The 12,953-nt window shown below is 41.3% G+C and overlaps 3 protein-coding genes across 3 annotated transcripts; 2 read left to right on the top strand and 1 right to left on the bottom strand.

Annotated features, from left to right (window-relative positions):
• Positions 1–437: 437 nt before the first annotated feature.
• EAE97_004858 (uncharacterized protein) lies at positions 438–2,657 on the bottom strand (the record flags this gene model as incomplete). The annotated part of the gene is made up of 2 exons (XM_038875370.1): positions 438–2,566; positions 2,648–2,657. The coding sequence occupies 2 exons, from the start codon at positions 2,655–2,657 to the stop codon at positions 438–440; spliced, it is 2,139 nt and encodes a 712-aa protein (XP_038733727.1).
• Positions 2,658–5,267: 2,610 nt separating this feature from the next.
• Positions 5,268–6,755, top strand: EAE97_004857 (uncharacterized protein; the record flags this gene model as incomplete). The annotated part of the gene is made up of 1 exon (XM_038875369.1): positions 5,268–6,755. The coding sequence occupies one exon, from the start codon at positions 5,268–5,270 to the stop codon at positions 6,753–6,755; it is 1,488 nt and encodes a 495-aa protein (XP_038733726.1).
• Positions 6,756–8,464: 1,709 nt separating this feature from the next.
• On the top strand, positions 8,465–10,252 carry EAE97_004856 (uncharacterized protein; the record flags this gene model as incomplete). Its single annotated transcript, XM_038875368.1, has 1 exon — positions 8,465–10,252. The coding sequence occupies one exon, from the start codon at positions 8,465–8,467 to the stop codon at positions 10,250–10,252; it is 1,788 nt and encodes a 595-aa protein (XP_038733725.1).
• Positions 10,253–12,953: the final 2,701 nt, after the last annotated feature.

The raw sequence follows: 12,953 nt of genomic DNA, 5'->3' as shown, positions 1-12,953 counted from the left end.
TGCCCGAGAAAATGATTATATATCAACTGAATTAATTGATTCATCGGCATACTATGATAATGCCTCTCATCTCATACTCTATGTGCAGTACAGATATACCATCCATCTATTCGCAATCAATGTCTCAAGATTGCAATGGCAGCCCCATGCGTATCCTAAAGAATATTTATGTACAAAAGTCCCTCCCAGTAATAGGCCTAATATCCACAAGCTGCGCCATATGACAAGCCAAGCTTGCAGTCATCTAAACTCAACCAGAACCATCCATCATTTTCAACGCCATTTTTCAACTCCCGCTCCATTCCAAGTAAAAGCGCCATGCTAAAAGAAGAATGTGTGATAAAATAAGTATGAAGAAAAAGGTTTCCAGGTTTCAGAGTAGAACCAGATTCCTCATTCACTGGTCCATCTATTCATTTGTTCTCGAATTTCTCGTATCATGACTCTTCAAGCGGTGTCATTAGAGGGCTTTTCCTCGTCGGACTGCCCGTTCTGCTTCTTCTTCCTGCACCTAAAGAATGCAAAGTAGGAGCTAATCTTTCCCGACTTTCCGTTCTGACTACCAGACCACTTCTACTCCATGCATTTGGCATGCCGGTTCCCAATCCAAGGCCAACACATTGGCCATGCTGCGAATTATTATCGAAATAATTGGCCGCTTCAAAATTAACCACATTCAATTTCGGCGTTGCTAATCCAGAAGATCTTCCTACTCGAGATCCTTCACTTCCATCCGAATTGTCGTTTTCTTCGGATGAATCAACGTCACCCAATTCGAACTCAGCAGCGGCATCACCATCTTCCAATACGCGTTCGTAACTAGTGGAGCCTCGAGATCCGAATAACTTCCCTGTGCCGAAGAAACCACGAGAACCTTTCTTTGGGCTACCCGGTCGACGGTTCCGACGTAAAATTGTATTGACACCCCTATATAACCGAAGTCTTTTATCTCTCTTGCGGAATAGATAAGCAAAGAGTACCAAAATAAAGAGGAATAAAAGAAGCCCGGGAGTGGATCGAGAATGTGCCTTTTCAATGAGATCATCGGCTGCATCAGACCAATCTTCATCGTCTTGAGGTATGGGATTTGCATTAGAACCAGCCAATTGAAAGTCTGTAGGGACTCCCAAAGTATTGCTACCAAAGCCGACTGGTAAGGCATCCTCACTTGCTGGAGGAACTTGACCAGATGCATACAATACCATCTTTCCCAATGTCCAACTGACTTCTACTCCATCGATCTTGTCGACTGCTTGAAATGGATCCAAGAAACCTTTGCCTTTCGAGTGAAGCAGCATTTCCTTCGTCGCATTGTAATTTGGTCCTGGCTTCTCCAATCCGACTCTCGGTACTCCAATTCCATCGTGAAGAACATTCATTAGCCATGAAGCTTTGAAGCAAACTTCTTGCGCTGTCTTGGCATCTACCTTCTTTCCCCATTTCTTCTTCTTAACCTCTTTCTCAATGTCGTCCCATTCCTCACTACAGAACTCTTTTACCAAAGCTTGATATTTTGTGAAATCATAGGCTCTATCTTTGTGTGACATTTCAAAAACCTCATGAGTTGTATGCCAATACTCAGAAACTCCAACGAAATGGTTGACATCAAAATCGATCGCGGGAACATGTTGCCCGTGAAGCAAGCAAGGTTGGTCAGCACAAGGGGCATCCTTATCCAATAAGGGATATGTCGCTGCTAAGCATTGATCGAACCGACCGGTACCTAATAAGATTGGGTCTTTTCCTGCCAGTTTCAAGTCGTCAACCACATCCCCATCTAATGTTGTTTTTAGGCCAGCTGGAAGACAAGGATCGAGCAGTTCTTTAGTATCCTTGGTATAAGAAGCATCCATTAAGCTTTCGACGTAGCGATGTCTAGCTTGGTTGACACCAAATCCTAACCATGTTGTAGTGAAAACTTTATATTCTGCGGGTTGTCCATTCATAGTCCGCATCCGTAATAACTTGAGGTCATTTGCATGTTTTGCGGCCTCGGTAGTATTGGGCGCAAATGCAATCTGCGCTGACGCTCCACCCATATCTAAGAATCCATATGTATGGTGTCCCTTGCCATGGGCATGTTCTTCTGGTGTATCGAAACCTCCGAGTAGATAATTTGCAGCGATCCATCCATACAGTCCTTCTGTTTCACCGGGGATAACTTGGATGTGTAAACCACAATCTGGTAAGTCGAACTTTGTATGTTTTTGAGCATAGGCGCAAATCTCGGATAGAAGTACATTCTGTTGAACTTGAGGTAATAATCGCATACCAGCTGTTGCCATTAAGAAGATTGGCGTATCGGACACTTGATTTTTCGGGACGATATCGAGAGCGTGGTCGAGGAGCTGTTGTAAATGTTCTGGGCCAACATCTTGAGGCCTTTCGCCGAACGTCGATACACCTGGCTTAATCTTCTTCGTCCATTTCTTGTTGGTTTCTAGCTTGGGTAAACTTTGTAGGGTGAGGGCGTCGGGATTATGTAATGCTTTGGCACTGTTAAGCCATCTATAGATGTGAACTCGAGTTCCTGACGAACCCGCGTCCAGGATGACACCATATCGCCCTATTTATTGACAATTGTTGGTTAGTAAAGGTTGGTTGTAGTGTAAGTACAGCTGATAGAATTGCTGAAGGGTTGATTTACATTTACCCATGAGGAGAATGGGAATCGATTGAGATTGGGGAAAGGTGTCGAGGTAACGAGAGGTGATGAGAGACGAGGTAAGTTGGGTAGAATGATGGGAAGGGTGGTCGGTATGCTTGATAGGATGATTTCTTCAATCCCTTCCTTATCTCTTCGATATTTTGCGAGAATTAAGATTACGAATGTATATATGTATGTATGAGGTGAGATGTGAGGAGAATCAGGTTATAGTAGTAATCGCCTTCAGCTGATGAAGCTTTCCAAGGATCCCTCAATCCCTTATCTCTTCGGAAGATTCGCGAGTGTCGAGATTATGAAATTGAATGCATTCGGTCGAGAAATTCGATCGGAAAGAGCGAAAGGGGTGTACTGGAATGTATGTATGTTATGTACGAAGAAGAAGAAGAAGACTGAAAACGAATGAAATAATGTTCAATTAATGAAAATATTGAGATCCAAGTAAGGTATCTAGGTAGGTAGGGTATTAATTTGTTTTGTTTTGTTTGTGAATTAATTAAAAAAGGATTTAATAATGGATTCTTCGTATTGCGATAGCGATGTGGATGTGAATGCGAATATAAAATGTGAAATGTGAAATTGAGTGGTGAATTATTAGTGAATTGGTGAATTAGTGGATATTACGTAATCCTCCTAGGTAGGTACGGATGAATTTACTGCAGAACCAAGACATTACCAAGAATCGCCTAATTTGGTATAAAAGCTTGGGAATATTCTAGAACATGATTGGATAAGTATTGGAAAACCGGGGGTTAGTCAGCATGTCTGATGCCTTAACACGCGTTGATGCAGATCTAAGGCCACAAGATCTATATTTAAAACATCCGTCATTAACCCTATTAGTAGTAACCTTTTCCATCCAGTCCACTTGCATGGTGCACCATCATATCATTATGCCATACACCAACCAATCAATCTTACTCTTTTCAACCTTCCCCAAGCCCACCAAGTCCGCCGAATCCACCAAACAAACTTCTTTGATTTTTTCTTAGAAAGGAAAACCCCTCCTCGAAAACTTGGGGATAGCAATACGAGTCTATGGAGTCCTGATGTTTCTCTTCTTCCTCTGATTCGAGTATATTGCTTATCACACCATCTCTGTACATATACGAACGACTCCAACTTCAAAGTTTGGATGCTGGTTACAACTTGCTACATATCAATACGAAAGGCCACGTAATTTCGTGCTTCTCTAGGATCTACTGAAACTCCAACCAACGACGGTTACAACCACTAGTTATTAGCTGCTCAATCATCGATTCCGTAGTCTTCCTAGGATCTGCAAAATTCAAACGTTCACACCCTCGTCACAGATATATCAACCTTCCTATATGGGGTTCAGACAGCATGCAACCTTATCCAGCAATCACGCGTGGCTTTAGAGTGGCTATCTTATTAATCAAGAACTTTACTCGTTGACATCTCTTTCACATGGCCCTCATCTTGAATCTCATACGTTCTGCACACAAGCATACATAAGCGTGTACCTATTGTTTACATTGTTTACACATCTCTGTTCCGGAGACTGAGATAGTTCTCATACATCAGCTGGAAAAGACACCATGCCGCGTAATACATGGACGTGCGCCGTCTGTTCTCGTTACTTTGGATGAATGTCAAACGGCACCAACCACGCTTACTGTGAAGATTTGTGTAGAACATGAAAACATCTACACTGTTCTAGAATGGCTGAAGAGGAAAGAATCTATGGAGTAAAATTTCTACTAGTATTGATTAAGACTAGCTCCATCGGCATTCTGTCACCACAGGATCATGATAACTCCAACATATACTCTATCAATGTGATAACTGTTCTCGAATTTCCCAAACATGTATGTGTGTATTTGGCACTCTTATCAATGTAGTTATATCGAAATTCTATTTCAATCTTTACCTAAAACTTGTGAAGCTCTAATCAAATGATCAAGTTTGTAGACTGTAGACAGTCTCATTCGTCATTATTGAACATCCCCGTGTCAATCATTTTGTTCTTGGAAAGAGTGGAAAGGCGTATTCTCCTAGAACTTTCGCTACGGGTAACACTCTTTTCTATCTATAAGAATATGACAGATGCCTATTGTTGGTAGAATCTTAGTTTTCCAACATTCTTGTGTTGACTTTTAGTTGGACTGTCAGCAGGGTCACTTATGTATCCTTTTTATCCTTTTTTTCTCTATAAATCTCGATTCACCGATTTTGTGGCCCATGTAAATGTGCTGCCTAGCATATCTATAGATGACTTAAGCGACGGTACACGACGGGGAGGTCTCGACCTATAAATGGGTATCCAGAGGCCCCATTTCTTATTCTTTGTACGTCTTCAAAACGTCCATTTTTGAATAATCTGTAGGCTTCAACAATTGAACATTGGGTAGCGTACAAACTGGTTTGTGGACTCAACGGGTTGGCCAAAAATTCTACACTATAAAAGCTACTTCCAATTAGTGTTCGTCAAGATCATCAATACTACTCTACAATCACCCTCATACATTGAAAACAAAATCCAAAAGTTAGACAAATTACTCAGCGTTCAGTATTCAGCATTCACAGGCGTAATATAGAGAGACAGCTATCGAGCTTTCAATAAACATTTCAGATCAAAATGCCTAGTAAAAAAGATATCGAAGGATTGAATAAACAACAGAAAAGTTCGGGAAGCCAACACTCTAGGAGTGTGGCGAATTCCGGTCCTCCATCTTATTATTCTGCAACAATGCCCAAGACACCACCAAGATCGGTGGCAGCATTATCGGAGGCATCATTCGTATCATCTAGTGCACCACCATCTTCAAAAGAATCAAAAGTTTCGTCTAGGCACGCACCTTCAACGGCATCAACGAAACATCATAAAGCACCATCCAAGGCATCGGAAGTTCAGAAAAAGGATGACAGACTTAGAGGGCAAAGTGTCTGGAATGAAAGTGATGTATACGCAGGAGGGGATGATGGAGGACCTGGGGAGCAATCACATCATGGAGATAGTGAACCGGCAAAATCAAATCATGGGAGTACACACGGCGGTAGAAGAACTCGAGAGCAATCACATCATGGAGATAGTGAACCGGCAAAATCAAATCATGGGAGTACACACGGCGGTAGAAGAACTCGAGAGCAATCACATCATGGAGATAGTGAACCGGCAAAATCAAATCATGGGAGTACACACGGCGGTAGAAGAACTCGAGAGCAATCACATCATGAAGATGAAGGTGGAGATGGAGATGGTGAAAGGCATTATGGAATGCCTCAAGAATCAAGTCCCGATGCAGAGTCAGTTGGAGGTGGTGGACAACCTTACTTTGCGGAACCCATAAACGATGGTACAATGTCTCAAGGATCGGGTCACAGAAAACCTCGAGGATGGCAAAGAGATGGAACCCCCTCAAAAGCGAAAAGTATAATTATGAGTGGTAGTGGACGTTATGAAAAAAAGAAGGATGGGTCTTCAAAATCGATGATTAGTGGAAGACAGAAGGGAGGTGAAAACGATAATAGAGAGGATAAAACACCTTCAGAATCAGGAAAGATTAAAACATATTCAGAATCAGGAAAGAATAAAACAGCTTCAGAATCAGGAAAGGTTAAAATACCTTCAGAATCAGGAAAGAGTAAAACATATTCAGAATCAGGAAAAGGTAAAACACCTTCACAATCAGAAATAGGTGATATGGAACCTCCAGAGTTGATGGGAAATGGTGGAAGCGATTATGGTGGAAGTCAGACTGGAAGTCGGAGAGGAGGTCAAGGATATGATGAAAAACAAGGGAAAAAGGTTGCTTTTTCAAGTGCAGATAATCCAGCCCAGCCACTTGATGATATTCAAGAATGCGAGCCCGATTTTGAGGGATTTGATGTTCCTGGTGGAGGCCGAGGGACGAAACCCCAGGTAAGAAGTACCATGTGGAAAGCAGCAGCGAGCTTTTTAAGAGAACCTGACGAACATGACTCGTTAAACGATGTACCAAGAGGGAGAGTACTCACAGACAAATATGTGCATATAAGGAAAGCAAGTGGTTACAAACCTCAGGAGAAGCCGACGACCGGGGAGATAGAAAACCGGAAAAAGATAGCTCATTCTTGGGGTAAATAAACGACGAACTACTCTTGCGAGTTGCGAAAGCTGGAGGCTTGGAGTATTGAATGGAGTTACCTTGAGATTTTTGCCGGACGTTTCGCTTGGGTTTGCTTGATTTGATTTGGAGCCGCATATCTTGTTGGCGTTTTTGGATATTTTATTTATATAGGATATAAATGGACTGTTGGAGTTTGAGATATATCTTCTTTCTTGATTAATTGACTTGATAAAAATTCGCAACGTGCATATGTATATATGTGTGCGCCTCTCTAGTATGTGTTTATATTTATATATGCCACCTCCTTATTTTCTTTCCGTAGCGTACAGTGCAAGATACTACAGAGAAAAGTCCATTCATCTATGTAGAGCTAGTCTTCGGGGACAAACGCATAGTAACTTGCAATATAGAGTTGATTGAGATATTGTCATTCTGTGTATACTCATATACTCGACATATCTCGCACAAATAGCAAAGCGCTATTAATTTTTTGTATAGTGATTAGCCTTGTTAAAGACTTACACCCGAGAACTCGATTGGTACGAGAAAGTTAAGGGGGAAGTAATGGAAATTGTATATGATAAAGTTATCTCTGACGAGAGATAGATGATGATTGTGTATTGAAATAGGTAGCTATTGAGCCTCTTGAAAGCCCACTCCTTTAATAATTTTTGTAAAAGATTCCCTCTTGCTTTTAACATCTTGAGTTATATACATTGCGTTCGAAAGTTTTGCGATCGAATTAATTTCTAGGTTCAAATGGAACTTGATTATTCACTACTACTTCTTCCAATACATATTTTTCACTATCTTCCACTCAACTCAAGATGGCACTCCCTCTGAATTTTACATTCAAAATACTGCATTGCATATGCGTTGACTCTGCAATTTTAAGCCCACACTATAATTTACTCGAATCTCACTTCCAACATCGACGTCGAGTGACCTGTTGATAAAAAAACTCCGCGACCCTGAACACGACCTCATTCTCCATTTTCCCAATAGAATTATACTCGAAAATCTAAATCAATTCTTTGAACCCCAGTCTGGCCTAGCAGCAGACCACGTCTATACCACCACTCTCAGGTGAAACTACAGCCCCGATTCTCGAATTGCGGCCATGGCTACGACCTTTAAATTTTATCTTTAACCCCAGGTTTATAGATCTACCTACTAGGCAATACTTGTCTTCGACTGTATACGAATCTGTTCTTGATAATACCCTGTAATGTCGCTCATAAATTACTGTTATGGGAATTATTATTGTTTCAAGCTTGAATGAGTTCGAAAAATCTAGAATTCAGACCAGGTCGATGTAGGTCTTTGCCCCCGTACAGCACAGTCATTTCCACAGATACATTGTAGAAGAAATAACAGATAGCAATGTTGGTATTAGGCTCCAGGAATTTATCCTAGATTTGAAAACCCATATATATATTGATTTCCTGATCATCTGTGTACAATATTTAGCACGTCATATCATATCATGTCAATACTATTCTTTAAATTATGCACCCAACCTGATTTCAATATCCATTCATCACATCTCCATTCTCAACTTTCGGGATAACAATTCTTATCTGAGCAATAACGCAACATAAAGGGTGAATTAGCCTCGAGAAAATATACTTATCGTCACCGCAAACTACTGACAATAAAGAACAGATCTCCCAAACCAACTTAAAGACAGAAAAGCAACGACAGAGCCAGAAATTCACTAATCAGTATGGCTAGCAGAGGTGGTCAGTCTGGATCTGGCGCACCGAGTAGACGAAGCGAAAGGCCGGATTCTAGGGTGTCTTCAAATCTCAAATATGAATTTGGACCCGGTATATCCTCTGAACAAGCGTCTGAAAAAATATATGGACGAGTTGGCGATGTGGAGAAAGAGGGAGACAGGGGACAAACGAGAGAAAGGAGAGAAAGGAGACAACCAGGGGAACGCAGAGAATATAGAGGAAATATAGAAGACAGAGAGCCCGGAGAAGACGAAGAACTCAGAGAGTACAGAAAGTATAAAGAATTCAAAGAATCTAGAGGAGATAGAGAGGACAGAAAGGATAAAGAGTACAGAAAGTACAAAGAGTCCAAAGAATCTAGAGAGGATAGAGAGCACAGAAAGGATAAAGAGTACAGAAAGTACAAAGAGTCCAAAGAATCTAGAGGAGATAGAGAGCACAGAAAGCACAGAGGAGACGGACATGGGAGAAAAGATAGAGACAGATCTCATGGTAGATCCAGCATTACAAAGACATCGACGCGTTCCTCGGCTTCGTCCAAGAATAACAGTGCATATCCCCAGGTACCACCACCAGGTGTTGAACCCGATATACCTTCGACGCAAGATCCAATTGGCTCTAACATGTCCACTGTATCAGACGATCCAACTATACGTGTGAGTCTCCGACACGGTGGCAGAAGAATGGAGGTGAATGTTAGATCCGAACATAGTTCTAGAAAGCCGCGTTCTGGGCAATCGGAGGCACCGCCATCACGAACCGAATATTCCGATTCCGATGAGACTGTGACGCCACGTAAATATGATTATCAAAAATCAACAACTCATAAGAGTGATAGCGGGAAAGGAAATAAACATAAAGTTGGATCCAAGCATGGTGCTAGATCACGAGATTCTGAGGATGATGAGGTAGAACCATCCGATAGTATTACTAGTGTCGGTGACAGTGCACAACCAGACGTAACCGCTACTTCAACTCGAACGCCACTTCCACCTCGTTCTGAAGCATCTACTGCATCTAGATCAGTAAAGCCGAAGAGTGGTAACGGAAAAGAAGAGGAACATAAAGTCAAATCCAATCATGGTGCTAGATCACGAGCTTCTGAGGATCCCGTGGCTCCATTCCATTCTGGTAATAAGAATTCCTACGCACCACCACCACGAAGCGCAATGTCTGGTTCAACTCCGACGCCAACTAAAATCCATACTCGTACATCCACTGTTTCTGGGCGTTCTAAGGCTCCGTCTCAAATTAGCAGTACTAGTTCCTCCGAATCAGACACAAGCATATATCCAGCTTCAACTATATTGCCACCTCCACCTAGTTCTATAGGATCCATCGGATCAGGAACAAGCGTATATCCTAATTCAGATAACACGTCACTTCCACCTCATTCTATCGTATCCACTGGATCTAGACCAGCAAAACACAGTAACAATAACGGTAAAGAAAGGAAACATGAAATCCGATCCGATCATAGTGCCGGATCAAAAGTTTCTAGGAGTGTGGGGGCTCCGTCTACTGTTAGTCGTACCAGCACACAAGCATCCTCTAGTCGTGAATCTGGCGTTCCTGAAGTTGCCGAGAAGAAACCGTATTTGGTCCCTGCATATGGGTGTGTTGGTGGCAAGACACCGAGTATGGTTCCTGTAAAATTGCTTCCAAAGGATTCTAGTGAAGACTCATCGGGAAAATGGACAGCCGACAAAGTCATCTATTCGCCGCAACTTACAGCAAAGCCAAACGCGTACTTCACACACAATCAGTCCAAATAGCATTCCACATGAGGGGAATAACGTCCCGGTCAGTCATGAGTATAGTATAAGTTAGTATTAGGCAAGCTGATATTGAAGTTTTCTATACTAAATCAGTACATAATGGTGATTGGATGATCCATTGCGATATGTACGGCCTATGTTATCGTAAATTACCAAAATACTGATGAAGATTCGCAGTATAAATTCACAAGAGTTCCAATTACATTCCTTTCAACCCCTAGAGAGATTCAATGAATTTCAATGAAAGTTATCGCTGAAAATTGCTTCAGTATTGCCTGTTCGAGAGATAATAGATTGAATATCGGCATTCTAAAATCTTTGCAGTGATCTATAGTATCATTGATGACTCTATTGGCATAATATTTGATGACCATATTGAAACAGATAGTAGAAATCATAACTTGCTTCACTACAGTGGGCTGTATGTAGAAAACGGTGTATACTACTTTGAGTACCACGCCCTGGTAACGAAATAGAAAGACTCAACTCTACGTAAGAAATAGAAGAGTATAGGTCGAAAGTTTCTCGCGAGGTAAACGATCTCAGTCGGAGAGGTAGACCTGATAGTTTCTCATGAGCACCTTACCGTAGAGTTGTGTAATAACAATTACATAAAATTACACTATTGTATTCTAGCAGTCACTCAACTTCTTATGTACCAATTTTTACATCAACGACAACAAAATATCATTCTCGTTAACCTCATTTTAAATGTTCATGGTTGTATACCTCATCTCATCCAAATTCAATATGAACTTGTTAGTGTTCAAACGAGGAAGCTCTGAGGCCTCAGGGCCGATGGTTCTCTAGCTAACGTCGAGAAAGTAGCTCCATCGAGCCAGATGGTTTTATATGATTGGTAGATCTAATTTACAACATCTACTTCAACCATATGTAGCTCTGGTTGTCCACAATTTGAACGGGAGGCAAAAACTATTGCGTTCATGGCTAGGATAGACCATTTTGAGCATCCAGTTGCACTTGATTGGTTGCTTCAGTTGCTTGCTCCTGTACATAGTGTTTGTGCTGTGTTTGAATAATTGGGTGCTTCGATAGAAATATACAGTACTTGAAACCTTGACCAAGTTCTGCTAAATTGTTTCCCAATTTCTCTGAACATTTGGGTGTATGAATTCGCGCTCTTGAATTTATCATGGGAGAAGCTAGAGTTAATGTGTACTGGAAAACCCGCCGGGTTCAATGGGTTACTGAATCAAAGTCTATAAATAAGGATGCAGGCTCGCATTACAAATTCAAAAAACAAACGTGCAAAAAATATTTATTATCTGCCCATTGACTCAAGCAATTCAATTGACCTAAAATTGAGTAGCTGGAACGGATTTTCAATACTAAGATAAGGTTCATCAATAACAAGGCCTGTATGGCGGTTCATAAGAAACAGTCTCAAAGCTCAGACTTCTGAACTTATGTTTGTAGCTCTGGATTGTTTTTGCAGAGAACATCCGCCCATCTGCAGTCTTTGCTGGCCGAGTGCCTCAATCGCTCAGAGATTAGATTGAGATTTTCAAGATCAACAATACTTTACAGAGACCGTCAAGTATGACAATTTCCATGTCATTTTCATCGATTCGTATTCATGTTCATGAGCCTAACCTTGACTTTAGTCAAACTTTGAATACGGTCCTGTAGATGCAATGCTTTCCCGTCCTCGATATGATTGAAAAATTAAAGAAACGGCCTCCATCGTAATTTGCGCAGAGTGTACGGAGCTTGCCATTACCGGGTCAATGATTGGAAACAATCGATAAAGGCCTCGGTAGATATGTCTTTGGTTCTAGACCACTTAAAAATTGTGCGCAGAAATATAATTCGATCAAGAAATATGACGTTAGCTGTGGTACAAACGCAAATGATAATCTCTGAGGTACGAAAAACTCAAATTTGACTCAAGTGTAAGTAACTTCCCGAAACGTCGTTCTAGATGTGGACGGTTCTGGTGGCATCTACTCATCAATTTCGGGAAGGAGTGAGCAGCTTTACACGCTACTCGAGTAGAATCTTTAAGTTCAATAGAAGAAGAAGCAGTACCTTCCCAAATAGAAGTAGATTTCGTATCATGTAGAAACAAACATGATAAGCTAGACCCAGACTGCATTCCGGTGTAGTATTTGTGCCTAAGTGGGTGATCTTCAATCTTCGAACTTCCGGAATCTATTTGGGCAACACAAAGTCCACAACTCCAGATTGATACCCCAATAAAGCAAGCATGAATCAGAGAGAGTATAACTGTCAATCTTCAATGCCTGCCGACTGTAGATGTAAGATTAATTCGAGCACAAGATCATGTTCTAACGATCACGTGAACCCGTGGAAAAATTACCTAGTTTCGTCTTATCTGTAAGGTAACCCTATTCGCTTGAAGTTGCTTGAAATGAAGGGGAAAATCGGATGACATTTACGCACGCATACACTGGTGCAAAATGCCATCGTACAATTGACCTCTGTGTCTGGAACGTAATAGCCTGAGTACCACGTTACAGTATCCAGACGTGTGGTAATATTGTTATGATACAGTTGTTCAACTTTGATGCTTGTGATCAAATTTCAATGCAGTTTTGAAAAATTCATTGAAGTTCGAATATAGAGCCAAGAAAGAAGAAACATTGCTGGAATTATGAAGTTGGCTCTCTCGGGTCCCAAGACACCACTAGAATATCCCCAGACTCTCAAAGTCTCC

This window comes from Botrytis byssoidea, assembly GCF_014898295.1.
Source record: "Botrytis byssoidea strain MUCL 94 chromosome Unknown BBYS_008, whole genome shotgun sequence".
Lineage (NCBI taxonomy): Eukaryota > Fungi > Ascomycota > Leotiomycetes > Helotiales > Sclerotiniaceae > Botrytis > Botrytis byssoidea.
Note: the sequence above shows the minus strand (reverse complement) of the source record. Positions and strands in the feature narration are given on the sequence as shown.